A 14,765-nucleotide genomic window follows, 5' to 3' on the forward strand; every position below is an offset into this window, starting at 1 on the left:
TTTTAAAAAAAAAAATAATAATAATTCTCTCATTTGAACTGGCTCTTACTTACTTAGTACTGATTTTATTGTATTTTATAACTGCTCTTCTCTGTAATGCGATACTTTTGTAATGGGATAGTTTGAAACAATTTTGTAAATCGCCCTGGATAAAGGCGTCTTATAAATAATAATTAACAATGTTTTTTTTTTTTTTTTTCAAATTTAATTAAACCACCATCCATCCATCCAGTCCCTCAAGCAGACCATAGTCTCATTTTACCTGTTGAACCTTCCCGAGTGGAATAATCCCACCCCCCCAAGGGGGGGCAGTTTTTCAAAACTTGTGATCCAGATTTTGTCATCCTATATTTTGTGATCCAGATTACTGTTAAAACATTTATATATATAAATAAATAAAAACGGGATTTCAACCTCATAATGTGGATACACAGCGTCGTGTTTTGAAAAAATGGATCAAAACTCTCCCGATAAAAATGGTCTTCAATCCCAAAACACAAGGATCACATAAAAAAATTCACCCCCGTGCCCCTGATCACAGAGCGCAGGGTACAGGGGTCGATTTTAAAATCGGTTCACTCATTTAAAACGATTCAGAACGGGGCTGGGAACGAAGACCAGAGCGCGCAACAGGACTCGCTTGATTAGAAAGGATAAACGCACCCCGGACTGACACGGGGACGAAAAACACGAACACACAGGGTTCAGAACGAGGCCATGTTGTTGTTTTTTTAATGTAGTATTATGTATTTTTTTTCTTTCTTTTTTTAAAACATTTTTTTATTTTTTTTTATACAATAAACAAATAATAAAGTCCTCAAAAAAAAAAAAAAAAAAAGTTTATATTCGGATGATTAATAATTAGTTCCAGAAGGACAGCGGGCCGGGCCGGGCCGGGCCGGGCTGTTTATTTCTTCTTGTCCTCCTCTTCCTCCTCCTCCTTCTCTTTCTTGGCCCCCCCGGCGCCGCTCTCTTTGGGGGTCCCCAGCGAGCCCATGGCGTTGCGGATGGCCTCGTTGTTGGGGTCCACCCCCGGCAGGTTCTCCAGGACGCTCTGCAGAAACTCGGGGTCCTGCATCACATCATAATCATCCTCCTCCTGAGAGAGAGAGAGAGAGAGAGAGAGAGAGAGAGAGAGGAGAGAGGAGAGTCAGTGAGTGAGTTAGTGAGAGAGATGACAGACACACAGAGAGAGGAGAGTCAGTGAGTGAGTTAGTGAGAGAGATGACAGACACACAGAGAGAGAGACCCCCACATGGGTCACCCTTCAGTGGGCTCAGTTAACTAACGGAGCCCCCCTGTTGAGCAGCTCCTCTAGCGGGGGGAGTCGCTGGCTCCACCCCCTGTTGAGCAGCTGCTCTAGCGGGGGGAGTCGCTGGCTCTACCCCCTGTTGAGCAGCTGCACTAGCGGGGGGAGTCGCTGGCTCTACCCCCTGTTGAGCAGCTGCTCTAGCGGGGGGAGTCACTGGCTCCACCCCCTGTTGAGCAGCTGCTCTAGCGGGGGGAGTCGCTGATTCTCTCTTTACCTTGTGTGGCTCTGATGTGTCCATCGCAGCTCCGGTGTCCATGGCAGCAGACTCACCCGGGCCATACTCTGGAGAGAGAGAGACGGAGAGAGAACGCTTAATGCTTAGTTCATAATATAGGCCAGTTAATTGTTGCATTGTTATAAATTGCTTTGGCAATACTTGTAATAGTCATGCCAATAACGCACAGCAATGGAACCTGAAAAGGATTGGAAGTGGAAACCGCTGTGAGACGCTGTGCTCGGGACAGCGACGCCGCTGTGAGACGCTGGGCCCGGGACAGCGACGCCGCTGTGAGACGCTGGGCCCGGGACAGCGACGCCGCTGTGAGACGCTGGGCCCGGGACAGCGACGCCGCTGTGAGACGCTGGGCCCGGGACAGCGACGCCGCTGTGAGACGCTGGGCCCGGGACAGCGACGCCGCTGTGAGACGCTGGGCCCGGGACAGCGACGCCGCTGTGAGCCGCTGGGCCCGGGACAGCGACGCCGCTGTGAGACGCTGGGCCCGGGACAGCGACGCCGCTGTGAGACGCTGGGCCCGGGACAGCGACGCCGCTGTGAGCCGCTGGGCCCGGGACAGCTGGTACAGTATTGTTCAGCTCTCCCTACCTGCCCCCTGGAGAGACATCTGCATGGCGTAGGCGATCTGCTCCTCCTCACTCATGCTGCTGAAGTCAGGCAGCCCGGGGCCACTGCTCTCCGGCTGTCTCACCGCCATCTGCAGCAGAGCCTCGTCCGACTCTGAGAGAGAGAGAGAGAGAGAGAGAGAGAGAGAGAGAGAGAGAGAGAGAGAGAGAGAAACAGAGTGAAACTACAGTGTTACCAACAGCAGGGCTGGGAATCAGACTCCTATTGCACAGCAGTGTGATCCAGTCCAGGTTTTACTGCTACCAGCTTGATCAGCCCCAGTGTGTCTAGCTAACAAGCTCAGGTGTGTCTCATTATTAGTGAAACCAGGAACGGATCACACCGCTATGCACTGGGAATAATAACAGGAACAACATCTGAAAACTAACGCAGAAGAGCAGCTGTGTTTAAAAACACCTCATGCTCTCCCCCAGTATACCCAGTGCTCCCAGTCCCCTCTCTCTCACCGTCTCCAGTGGGTGTTGGGATCCCTGCCTCTGCTGCGGATGTGACTGCTGCTCTCCGCGCCTCGTCCTCCTGCCTCTGCCTCTGCTCCTCCATGGAAACACGCAGAGCCTGGGGGGGGGGGGGGGGGGGCAGGGGGGTATTAAGAAGCAACAACCAACAATAACATAACAAAAGAGGGGGGGGAGCAAGGGAAAGAGGGAGGGAGTGTGAGGGAGAGGAGAGGGATACTTAGACAACATCTAACCAACGTCAGGCACGTTTAATAAACTTAAAAAAAACTTCACACAAGTTTAGTTTATTAAAAATTATATATACATCTACAGTCCCAATGTGATACACCAAAAAAAAAAAAAATCACAAATATAAAATTGGATTTGAAACTACACACACGTCCTTTTATTAAACAACTTTACATCCGTATGTTCTAATATATGCCATCTATCTACAGGGATGGGAATCAGACTCCCGCTGCACAGCAGTGTGATCCAGGCTATCTATCTACAGGGATGGGAATCAGACTCCCGCTGCACAGCAGTGTGATCCAGTCCTGGTTTCACTGTGAGTTTAATAATCAGACACACCTGAGCTTGTTAGCTAGACACACTGGGGCTGATCAAGCTGGTAGCAGTGAAACCTGGACTGGGTGACACTGCTGTGTAATAGGAGTCTTATTTCCCATCCCCGGATATATCTGTAAGGCACCGTCTATATGTAAGAATATCAATCAAATCAAAACTTATTTATTCTGCTATCAGCTTGATCAGCCCCCAGTGTGTCTAGCTAACAAGCTCAGGTGTGTCTGATTATTAAACTCCCAGTGAAACCTGGACTGGATCACACTGCTGTGCAGCGGGAGTCTGATTCCCATCCCCACATCAAACATCATCAAACCCAAACCAAGTGAAAAGCGCGCGGCCCCTCCCCTCACCAGAGCGAGCTCGGGGTCCGCGCTGGGGTCCACCCCGAATTCGAAGTCGCTGGCCCCCAGCCCCATCATGGCACCCCCCTCCCCGGCCAGGATGGGGGAGCTGATGAGGGCGTCGGCCAGGCTGGGTCCCGGGGGCACGGTGACCAGGTGAGAGCCCGTCCCGTCCTTCCCATTCAGGGTGTTGATGAAGGAGGTGAGCTTCTCTGTGTTCAGCTCCTGGGAGGGAGGGAGGGAGGGGAGGGGAGGGGAGAGAGAGAGAGAGAGAGGAGAGGGAGAGAGAGGGAGAGGGAGAGAGGGAGAGAGGGAGAGGGAGAGAGGGAGGGAGGGAGGGAGACGGAGAGGGAGGGAGGGAGACGGAGAGGGAGAGAGGGAGGGAGACACAGAGGGAGAGAGAGAGAGAGAGAGAGAGGAGAGAGGGAGAGACAGAGCAGTTATAACAGATCAGAGAACTAACTGCAGCCTTGGGGACTCTGTTTGCTATTTGGAAATGCAAATATAACTTGGTTATTAAAACTGCAATTGCTGCAGCATAACTGAACTAAAACAGCATCGCAATTTCACACAAACAACGCGGCTGCAAATGTAATGACGAAACAGCAATTACTGCTGTAATGGGGGAGGGGGGGGGGGGGGAAAGAGTAGCATTGAAATTGTAATTTGCAATTTCAGCAAAGAACGCTGCTGTAACCCGAACTGTGATTGACCCCCAACCCCTCCCAGCTCACCTCCTCCCCAAAATTGATGATGTCCACGTTCACTTTCTCTTTCTTCAACCGTTTCGCCATTTTCACCAGCTGCAAAAAAAAATTAAATAAATAGAAAGCACGTTGAAACACACGACCCCCCCCCACCCCGCCTCACTGCTGCAACACCTCTGAAGAGTCTCACAGCTTCCATTCACATCAGATCAACCAACTCAAGCCACGGGCAGCTCAGGACAAAAGAGTGACATCACCCTGTAGAGTGAACCCCCTCAGCTTCATAGAGTCCAATGAAAGCTGCTGAATAATGTTCCCTTGTTAACATATTGAATTCCACACCCTCTATATAGAATGAACTCCCTCAGCTTCATAGAGTCCAATGAAAGCTGCTGAATAATGTTCCCTTGTTAACATATTGAATTCCACCCCCTCTATATAGAATGAACTCCCTCAGCTTCATAGAGTCCAATGAAAGCTGCTGAATAATGTTCCCTTGTTAACATATTGAATTCCACCCCCTCTATATAGAATGAACTCCCTCAGCTTCATAGAGTCCAGTGAAAGCTGCTGAATAATGTTCCCTTGTTAACATATTGAATTCCACCCCCTCTATATAGAATGAACTCCCTCAGCTTCATAGAGTCCAATGAAAGCTGCTGAATAATGTTCCCTTGTTAACATATTGAATTCCACCCCCTCTATATAGAATGAACTCCCTCAGCTTCAGAGTCCAGTGAAAGCTGCTGAATAATGTTCCCTTGTTAACATATTGAATTCCACCTCCTCTATATAGAATGAACTCCCTCAGCTTCATAGAGTCCAATGAAAGCTGCTGAATAATGTTCCCTTGTTAACATACTGAATTCCACCCCCTCTATATAGAATGAACTCCCTCAGCTTCATAGAGTCCAATGAAAGCTGCTGAATAATGTTCCCTTGTTAACATATTGAATTCCACCCCCTCTATATAGAATGAACTCCCTCAGCTTCATAGAGTCCAATGAAAGCTGCTGAATAATGTTCCCTTGTTAACATACTGAATTCCACGCTGCCTCTTTGTATAGTTTTCCATATACTGAACTGAAATGGAAAAACGTGACATTTGGAAATCTAACATGAAATACTGCACTGCTATTATATCTTCCTACTGGTAGACTTTTTTTTGTTTTAGCGATATCATTTTGTAGTTTCTTTTGATTACATGATGTCAAATTAAATATCTAAATTATGTTCATTTAAGTTTTTTTGTAAATGATGCAAAACTTTTGTCCACTTTTTTGTTGCAGTCTGAAAGCGTGGAGGCGCGAGTCCCCCGTCCCCCGTCCCCCCACTCACATCCTTCTCACTGTCCTCCACCGGACTCCCCACAAACGCGATGATCCTCAGCTTGTGATTCTTGCCCTGCCGGTGTTTCAGAGCCAGCTGAAGAGGAACAGAAAGGAAACACACACACAGAGTGTCAATACAAACACACACACACACACACACAGAGTGTCAATACAAACACACACACACACACACACACACACACAAACAGACTGCTATTAAATACAAACACACACACACACAAACAGACTGCTATTAAATACAAACACACACACACACACACACAAACAGACTGCTATTAAATACAAACACACACACACACACACAGTGTCAATACAAACACACACACACACACACACAAACAGACTGCTATTAAATACAAACACACACACAAACAGACTGCTATTAAATACAAACACACACACACACACAAACAGACTGCTATTAAATACAAACACACACACACACACACACAAACAGACTGCTATTAAATACAAACACACACACAAACAGACTGCTATTAAATACAAACACACACACACACACAAACAGACTGCTATTAAATACAAACACACACACAGACAGACAGAGACCAGGGATGCCCAGCAGTGTCACCCAGTCACTCACATGGGCCACTCGAATACCGGTACAGAAGGTGATCTTTCCCTTGGGGGTCACGGCATGAAGCTTGGAGAGGATTCTCCCTGTGTCGGGGGTCAGAGTGGTCAGCACCTCACAGTTACTGCAGAGAGAGGGGGAGGGGGAGGGGGAGAGGGAGAGGGGGGGGGGGAGAGGGAGAGGGGGGGGGGGGAGGGGGAGAGAGAGAGAGAGAGGGGGAGAGAGACAGACAGAGAGGGGGAGAGAGACAGACAGAGAGGGGGGTGTTACATTGACAGCACATTCATTAACAGGGATGGGAACAAGACTAGGCTAAAAAAAAACCTCCTTCAATCAATGACCATCTATTTTTCCAGGGATGGGAATGAGACTCCTATTGCACAGCAGTGTCACCCAGTCCAGGTTTTACCACTACCAGCTTGATCAGCCCCAGTGTGTCTAGCTAACAAGCTCAGGTGTGTCTGATTATTAAACTCCTAGTGAAACCAGGACTGGATCACACTGCTGTGCAGCGGGAGTCTGATTCCCGTCCCTGATGATGTATCTTTGTCACAGTAAAGTCATTTCCACGTACTTGGCGAGGGTGATGAGCCCCACGTTGTTCTCGGGGTTGCTCCGTGTTTTCGTGTGGCACACGATGTTCACAGCGTCCTGCTGCGCCTGCAGCCTGGTGGGCAGGAAGTCTCCATTGCGCATGTACTCGCTGTTATCCACACTGCATCGGGGGGGGGAGAGAGGGAGAGCGTTAGGAAAACTGGAGCATGTACTCGCTGTTATCCACACTGCATCGGGGGGGGGAGAGAGGGAGAGAGTTAGGAAAACTGGAGCATGTACTCGCTGTTATCCACACTGCATCAGAGAGAGAGAGAGAGAGAGAGAGAGAGAGAGAGAGAGTTAGGAAAACTGGAGCATGCAATCGCTGTTATCCAAACTCCATCCGGGGAGGGGGGGGGGAGGGGGGGGGGGGGGGAGAGAGATGTCTCCCATTGCACAGCCAGTACAGGTATTACATTCATTCTGAGAGCATCATTATAATACATTCAATAATAGTAATAATAATAATAATAATAATAATATTAAGGACTCCCATTGCAGAGCAGTTTGCGCCAGTCCAGGTTTTACCTTCATCCTGCAAACTCAATAATAACTCCCATTGCAGCGCATTTTCAGCAAGTCCAGGTTTTACATGCATGCTGTGAGCTTAATAATAATATTACATTTAATAATAATAATAATAATAATATTAATGACTCCCATTGCTGAGCAGTTTGAGCCAGTCCAGGTTTTAGTTGAAATAACACTACCGCAAAGCAAACACCGCAAGGTTTAATACACCGACGAATCCCTCTTCGATTCCTTCCCCTAAAATAACAGCACAGCGTTCATAAAAAATAAAAAAGGCACTAATACTGACTTTCCATGCACAAGTTCAACTACGACTGCTGACGTATCAACAAAACATTCCTCACAAAGCACAGGAGCCCACTGCCCCAGTTTCCATACCAAAAAAACCGGGTCCAACTCGAACGAAACCGCCCTTCAAATGAGTTTATCAATCGATAATAAGGGTTATAATTATAACCGGACGGGTTTTTACCTCAGCTCTGTATATTATTATTTACATGAATAACCCGACAGTGTCCGCGCCGTGACTCAGGGAAACGGATCTCTCCCATCCCCCCCGAAGAACTAAAACCCGCTTTTTTCTTTACTCGAACCCCGATAAAATTGTCCAGCCCGCTATTCTACACTGTAAGGGTGTCTGTTATCGATGACACAAGCTCTCGTCTCGTTATTTATAGAGGAAACACGAAAAAATATTGAAGTTTTTCCCCTCACCAGACCATAGTACTTTCCAGCACCATCTTGGCAGCTCAGTTCTCTGTTGCTATCTGACGGGACTAAAATCCGCTGCTCCGATTGGACAGCGCCACCCGACCAATTGACAACCTGGATGTTAAAGACGGAACCGGTCCCTGTGAGGACATGGAGCATGCTGGGTAATGTAGTTTTTGACCGCTTAAAGGCAAATAGGGCGAAAGGCGATAGCGAGCGAGCGGGTGGGTGTTCAATCTATTATTTATGTATGATCTACTATATATTATAAAGACATTTCAAAGGGCTGGATCGCATCACTATCAGGGTCTAGTGCTGTATATTATAAAGACATTTCAGAGGGCTGGATCGCATCACTATCAGGGTCTAGTGCTGTATATTATAAAGACATTTCAGAGGGCTGGATCACATCACTATCAGGGTCTAGTGCTGTATATTATAAAGACATTTCAGAGGGCTGGATCGCATCAATATCAGGGTCTAGTGCTGTATATTATAAAGACATTTCAGAGGGCTGGATCTCATCACTATCAGGGTCCAGTGCTGTATATTATAAAGACATTTCAGAGGGCTGGATCGCATCAATATCAGGGTCCAGTGCTGTATATTATAAAGACATTTCAGAGGGCTGGATCGCATCAATATCAGGGTCTAGTGCTGTATATTATAAAGACATTTCAGAGGGCTGGATCGCATCAATATCAGGGTCTAGTGCTGTATATTATAAAGACATTTCAGAGGGCTGGATCGCATCAATATCAGGGTCTAGTGCTGTATATTATAAAGACATTTCAGAGGGCTGGATCGCATCAATATCAGGGTCTAGTGCTGTATATTATAAAGACATTTCAGAGGGCTGGATCGCATCAATATCAGGGTCTAGTGCTGTATATTATAAAGACATTTCAGAGGGCTGGATCGCATCAATATCAGGGTCTAGCGCTATATATTATAAAGACATTTCAGAGGGCTGGATCTCATCAATATCAGGGTCTAGTGCTGTATATTATAAAGACATTTCAGAGGGCTGGGTCTCATCAATATCAGGGTCTAGTGCTGTATATTATAAAGACATTTCAGAGGGCTGGATCGCATCGATATCAGGGTCTAGTGTTGTATATTATAAAGACATTTAAAAAACAAATATAAATGTAACGTCTATGACAGACAGTGGGTTGTTCAATAAAGCTGAGTTGAACACGAAGCCACTTCCTCAGGATCTTGAAAGCTGGTTCCAGGAGACCCCCTTTGGAGACCTAGTTTGAGGTTTGCTGTATCAAACCCCCCCAAGTCTCCCTGCCTGGTGTGCCGCGCAGCGCCCTGAAACCTACAGTCTCCTGAAACCAGGATCCAAGCCTCAGAGCGGCTCCGTGTTCCCTTCAGCTTAACGTCAACATGTGAGTAGAAGTGAAAACAAGGCTATGTAAACTCTGAATTACTCTTCTGCAGACACCGTGTTACACCAGCAAGAAAACTTCCAAAGAAACTAAGAGAATGAATCACAGGCCGTCCACAAAAAAAGGTTTTTTTTTTATTTCGAATAAAACCAGAAAGATCTACGATGCATTGCTCATCAAGAAGAAAAAATAGAAAATAAAAATTTAAAGAAAATTTTACAAACAGGAAGAAAAAAAAAGCATACATTATTTTTTCAAATTCTTAAACAATATATAAAAGCAGGCTAAAAGGTTATTACAGGAACAATAATAATAATAATAATAATAATAATAATAATAATAATAGGATGGTACATAAATTCAAAAAAGAAATTATAATTCCTCGCCACCTCAATCTGTCTCGTGCATAATAAACTGCTTCTACTTCCAGAGTATTTAAAAAAAAAATCTTAAATACAAAATTACATAAATATATACTCGGGAATAAAAAATATAAAGAAAAATGCACAGAACCACTTCAGTTTGTTTCTAGAAATAATATAATGGATGGGAGAGAATGAGAGAGGAGAAAGGAGAGAAAGCATTTGGTAGAACCCATGAAAAAAACAACTAGAAAACTCTGAATCCTATTGTAAAAAACATATTTTACCAATAAACAATGACTACACAAAGAGAGATTGGGGGGGGCGGACTTTACCAATAAATAAAAATACTAGAGAGAGAGAGTGAGAGTGAGAGTGTGTGAAAGAGAGAGAGAGTAAAAGATAACAGAATCGAGGATGAAATGCCGGGGTCAGATGGTAAGAAACGGTGCAGGCTTCAGCACAGCTGGAGCAGAGCACCGGGCAAGCTGTCCAAGGCAGGGCATGGAAGCGAGGTGGAGAGAGACAGAGAGACAGGACGTGTCTAATGTAGAGAATTACAGATCGCAAGACTGGAGATACATTCAGGGCTGGGCTCGATTCCAATCCCCTTCCCCACCCCCACGTTCCTTTTTAAAAAAAATATTATTATTATTATTTGAAATCAATTCCCTATCCCATTTCCTTCGAAAGGAATTGATATTTTAGGAGACTATCGCCGCGTTTCATTTGAAGCCAGTTTGAACCGGACGAACGCAACAGCGACTCCTTCAGGTGGAAGTGAGTTTTACTGTCTCCGCGGTTTGCGAGAAGCTAATTTTAACTGAACGCTGCCGCTAACCGCTAATGGGGATTCTGGATTTGAAAAAAATAAATAAATAAATAAAAAAAAGGAACTGGAATCGAAAAACATTAAAAATTTACCCCAAACTCTGGATACACAAACCATTTAAAAATAGAATTTTAAAAACAAAAGCCACGAATACACATATATACCCTAAATACATGACAACACAGGCATGCGACTCCCCTCCTTCCTCCTCAGTCATGCAGGTTATTTAAACGCACACAAACAGCCGTGTGGAGTCTTTAAGAAGAATGAGAAGTCGTCTCGGCCGTACAGAGATCCTGTAGACGGAGTGATCCATCGATCCCGGTCCACTTCCCTCGGGCTTGCTTTCTGCAGAGAGGCGAGCTGAACGATGCTGGGGGTCTGCGTTTAAACGCACGATCCCTCCTCAGTCTTTGGGTTGCACAGAACCTTTTACCATAAGAAGCACTTCTATATAAATGTGTTTATATATTTAAGTTTCAATTTTTTTTTCTTTTCCCTTGGTAAAGTTTGACCAATCCATGTGTTATCCAGTACATTTAATTTTTTTGACCTTTTCAAGAAATACAAATTAAACTGGTGTCATCTTTCGAGTCATTCACTTAAATGAGAATTAAAAAATACAAAAAAAAAAAAAAGTTTTATTCTCTTAAGGAATAAGCAGCAACACAGAAGGAACAGACGGTTCAAGGGGCTCAAATCCCAGCACAGCCACCGAGCAAGTCACTTCACCTCCTTGTGCTCCGTCCTTCGGATGAGACACAAAACAAACGAGCTCCTATTGGAAGTGACTCTGCAGCAGCAGCAGCAGCAGTAGTTGATGAAGCAGAGTTCACCCCCCCTAGTCTCTAAGTCGCTTTGGATAAAAAGTCTGCTAGATGACTCAATAATAATAATAATAATAATAATAATGTTTTAAGCTTGTTGTCCCAGAATATAAGGCAACAGAGCAACAAGCCAATGACAGAAAAAAAAGCTCCAATCTTACAAAGGGGTTCAACTCCTTTTCAAAGCTTATTTCCATTCCATCGCCCAGGAAAGGGGAGACGCGTCATAAACACAATCTATACACTGACATTCAAATGTACGCGCTGCTGCACAGACTCTGAAACACGCGTGTGCGCGTGCGTGTGTGTGTGCAGCTATAGCAGAATCAGCATCCAACAGGTCACTTCCCATCAATAAAAATTCTATTTGCAGTAGCTGCCAATTACAAAAAATGAAATGCAAAACACGTCCAGCTAACGAGCCCACGCGCTCACTTTAGAGCACTTCCAGGTTTCCCCTGCCGGTGACGAGACGTCCCGTGCGACCCCGTACAGCCGCGGATTTCACTGAACCACGTTGACCTTATGAAGTTTCCATTTTATAATGCACAGGATGCTCCCCCCCCCCCCCACCCCCACCCCCCAAAAAAAAAAAAGTTTTGGCAGGGCAATTTCTTCAACTCCGTAGAGTTTACAAATACCGTTTTAAAATTTAAAAGATAAAAAAAAATATTAAAAGAAAAAATCCATGACCTAATATATGGCTCTCTCTCACACACACACACACACACACACAGAGTAACTGATAATATCTCAGGACTATATTATCGTTCCAAACCGATTTAACATCTGGCTTTTACACAGCGCATATATATATATATATATATATATATATATATATATATTTTTAATTGTGAAATACGTAAAGGCAGCAAATTGATACAGAGCAACACCAGGACAAGCACAGCACTTCATATAGTGAGGATGGACCATCGCTGTGAATCATCACACCTTGAAATTAGAAGATGGGAAAGGGAGGAGGCAGGAGAGAGCTGGGAACCATTGAAATACAGCCGTGTGCAAATCTATTCAAACACTCCCCATTGCTTCTGTAGTTCTGATTTCCTGTGCGTCTGAAATCAAACCGCTGGGACTGAAAATCTGGGAAAATCGTCACTATAGGCAAATTAGCAGCGATGGTCTAACTGAATGGATGCCTTTAACAGGCCACCCGTGCAATTCATTTAAAACAGTAAAGAGAAAAGGAACACAGAGCCACGCACGGTAAAACGCAGGAGACTTTTTAGAAGTGGTTTAAGACGCCTGATTAAAGCACAGAGCGGTGTGACATTTTCACACACGAGTGTGTTTCTATATCCCTGATTAGTGAGCGGAGATTGAAATTCTCACACCCAGAGGTGTTTTCATGCAGGCGGGTAGATGAAGGATATCCATGACACATCTGGAGGTGTGCGGACACACGGGCACACGGCTGCGTAACCCAGGCCTGACCGATCAAAACATGTGCTTTAAACTACAGGCTTCATGTAAAGTTCTGTATTTCCATGAAAGCCACGTGTATTGTATACACACACACACACACTTCCCAGACTTTAGCAGTCTTCCTTAATCTCCCTCATCACGGCTGGCTGCCATTCTTAAAAAAAAAAAATTAAACAAATAAAATTTTTAAAAGTAGCGCGTCCGTCACCTTGGTCTCTCTTTCTCTCTCCGAGTTTCAGAAGGGCTGTCCGACTGCACCCCCTCCCTCCCCCCATGTTGCAATACCCCTCTCATCATGCAGGACGCACACTGAAAACAGCTGGGGGGGGGGGGGGGAATAAGTTTTGGGCTCACAATAATAAATATATTTTTCATTGATTTTTTTTTTCATTGCTTTATATGGGGGGAGGGATTCGCATCCGCCTCGTAGGAGGCTGTCCTGCAATTCCATAGTAAACAGCTTGTGTTTTTTCCTCATCCAGCTGAAGGATTTCGTTTATCGATTATTCACATTTTTGTGGGCTTACATGACCTTTTTTCTGTTTGATTTTGCACCTTTCAGGGCATCGCTGTCCTAGCAGGAATAAAAAACAAAATGATAACTGCGATATTATCACAACCGCTACACACCAGATAAAAGCAAGCCAGGTTTAACACCGCGGACTCACCGATCTCTGCACAGAAACACTGGAGGAAGAGGGAACGAATCCTAATAATAATAATAATAATAATAATAATAATAATAATAATAATAATAATAATAATAATAAATGGACTTAAAGAAAAGGGGGCTTGTTACCCAAGGAGGTTCCCAGCTGAATCCCGGCTCAGCCACTGACTCCCTGCGTGCGTGCGTCCGTGTGTGTGTGTGTGTGTGACCCTGAGCAAGTCACTTCACCTCCTTGTGCTCCGTCCTTTGGATGAGACGTCAAACAAACGAGCTCCTATTGGAAGGGACTCTGCAGCAGCAGCAGCAGCAGCAGTTGTTGTTGATGCATAGTTCACCCTCCTAGTCTCTGCAAGTCGCTTTGGATAAAAGCGTTTCCCAAATGACTCATTCATAATAACATAAAAGGCCTTAGGCACTGCCAGCTCTCATAGGGGACCGTTGCTTCAAAAGAAATTCTAATAATAATAATAATAATAATAATAATAATAATAATAATAATAAGCGAACAGATCCCAGGCTGTGTGTGTTGAGTCTCTGATTCCTGCCCTATTAAAGTAGTTGTACTATTAGTAGTATAGTTGCAGCAGCAGCTTCATTTCGTTACGAATCTTCTTGGGAGGGGGGTAAATAACCACCGTCCCCCCCCCCCCCCGTCCGTCCGTCTGTCCGTCCGTCTCTCTGACAGCCACAAGATGGCGCCAGAGCTGGAAACAAACTCCCTTCTCGTCCCTCCGACTGGAAAATACCACTTCTGAACTCGAGTCGGTCTCACTGCGTAGAAAACACAAGAGAATTGGCACATTTAGATTTAGATAACGGCTTCTCGTTCTGGAGTCAGGGACTCCCGTTGCACAGCGGTTTCATCCATTCCTGGTTTCACTACAAATCAGACACACCTGAGCTTGTTGCCTAGACACACTGGAGCTGGTCAAGCTGATAGCAGTAAAACCTGGACTGGGTGAAGCTGCTGTGCAACAGGAGTCTGATTCCCATCCCTGAACTATCTGTGTCTAAGTATCCCACTACTACCACCAATATACTGTAGCTCCTTCAACCAATGACTGTCTACAGGGATGGGAATCAGACTCCCGCTGCACAGCACTGTGATCCAGTCCTGGTTTCACTGTGAGTTTAATAATCAGACACACCTGAGCTTGTTGCCTTGACACACTGGGGCTGATCAAGCTGGTAGCAGTAAAAGCTG

General features: G+C 45.2%; 1 protein-coding gene across 1 annotated transcript in view; it reads right to left on the reverse strand.

Moving 5' to 3' along the window:
• Window positions 1–703: 703 nt before the first annotated feature.
• LOC117395222 (putative PIP5K1A and PSMD4-like protein) overlaps window positions 704–14,765 on the reverse strand; it is a 28,142-nt gene continuing 14,080 nt past the window's right edge. The window contains exons 15-24 of the mRNA XM_059006009.1: window positions 8,034–8,059; window positions 6,769–6,909; window positions 6,204–6,318; window positions 5,586–5,672; window positions 4,275–4,343; window positions 3,550–3,765; window positions 2,621–2,729; window positions 2,136–2,267; window positions 1,527–1,594; window positions 704–1,099 (exon numbers count right to left, since the gene is read on the reverse strand). Coding sequence (XP_058861992.1) covers window positions 908–1,099; window positions 1,527–1,594; window positions 2,136–2,267; window positions 2,621–2,729; window positions 3,550–3,765; window positions 4,275–4,343; window positions 5,586–5,672; window positions 6,204–6,318; window positions 6,769–6,909; window positions 8,034–8,059 — 1,155 coding nt within the window. The 3' untranslated portion in view covers window positions 704–907. The remainder of the gene's footprint in view (window positions 1,100–1,526; window positions 1,595–2,135; window positions 2,268–2,620; window positions 2,730–3,549; window positions 3,766–4,274; window positions 4,344–5,585; window positions 5,673–6,203; window positions 6,319–6,768; window positions 6,910–8,033; window positions 8,060–14,765) is intronic.

Source organism: Acipenser ruthenus, chromosome 32 (assembly GCF_902713425.1).
Source record: "Acipenser ruthenus chromosome 32, fAciRut3.2 maternal haplotype, whole genome shotgun sequence".
Taxonomy (NCBI): domain Eukaryota; kingdom Metazoa; phylum Chordata; class Actinopteri; order Acipenseriformes; family Acipenseridae; genus Acipenser; species Acipenser ruthenus.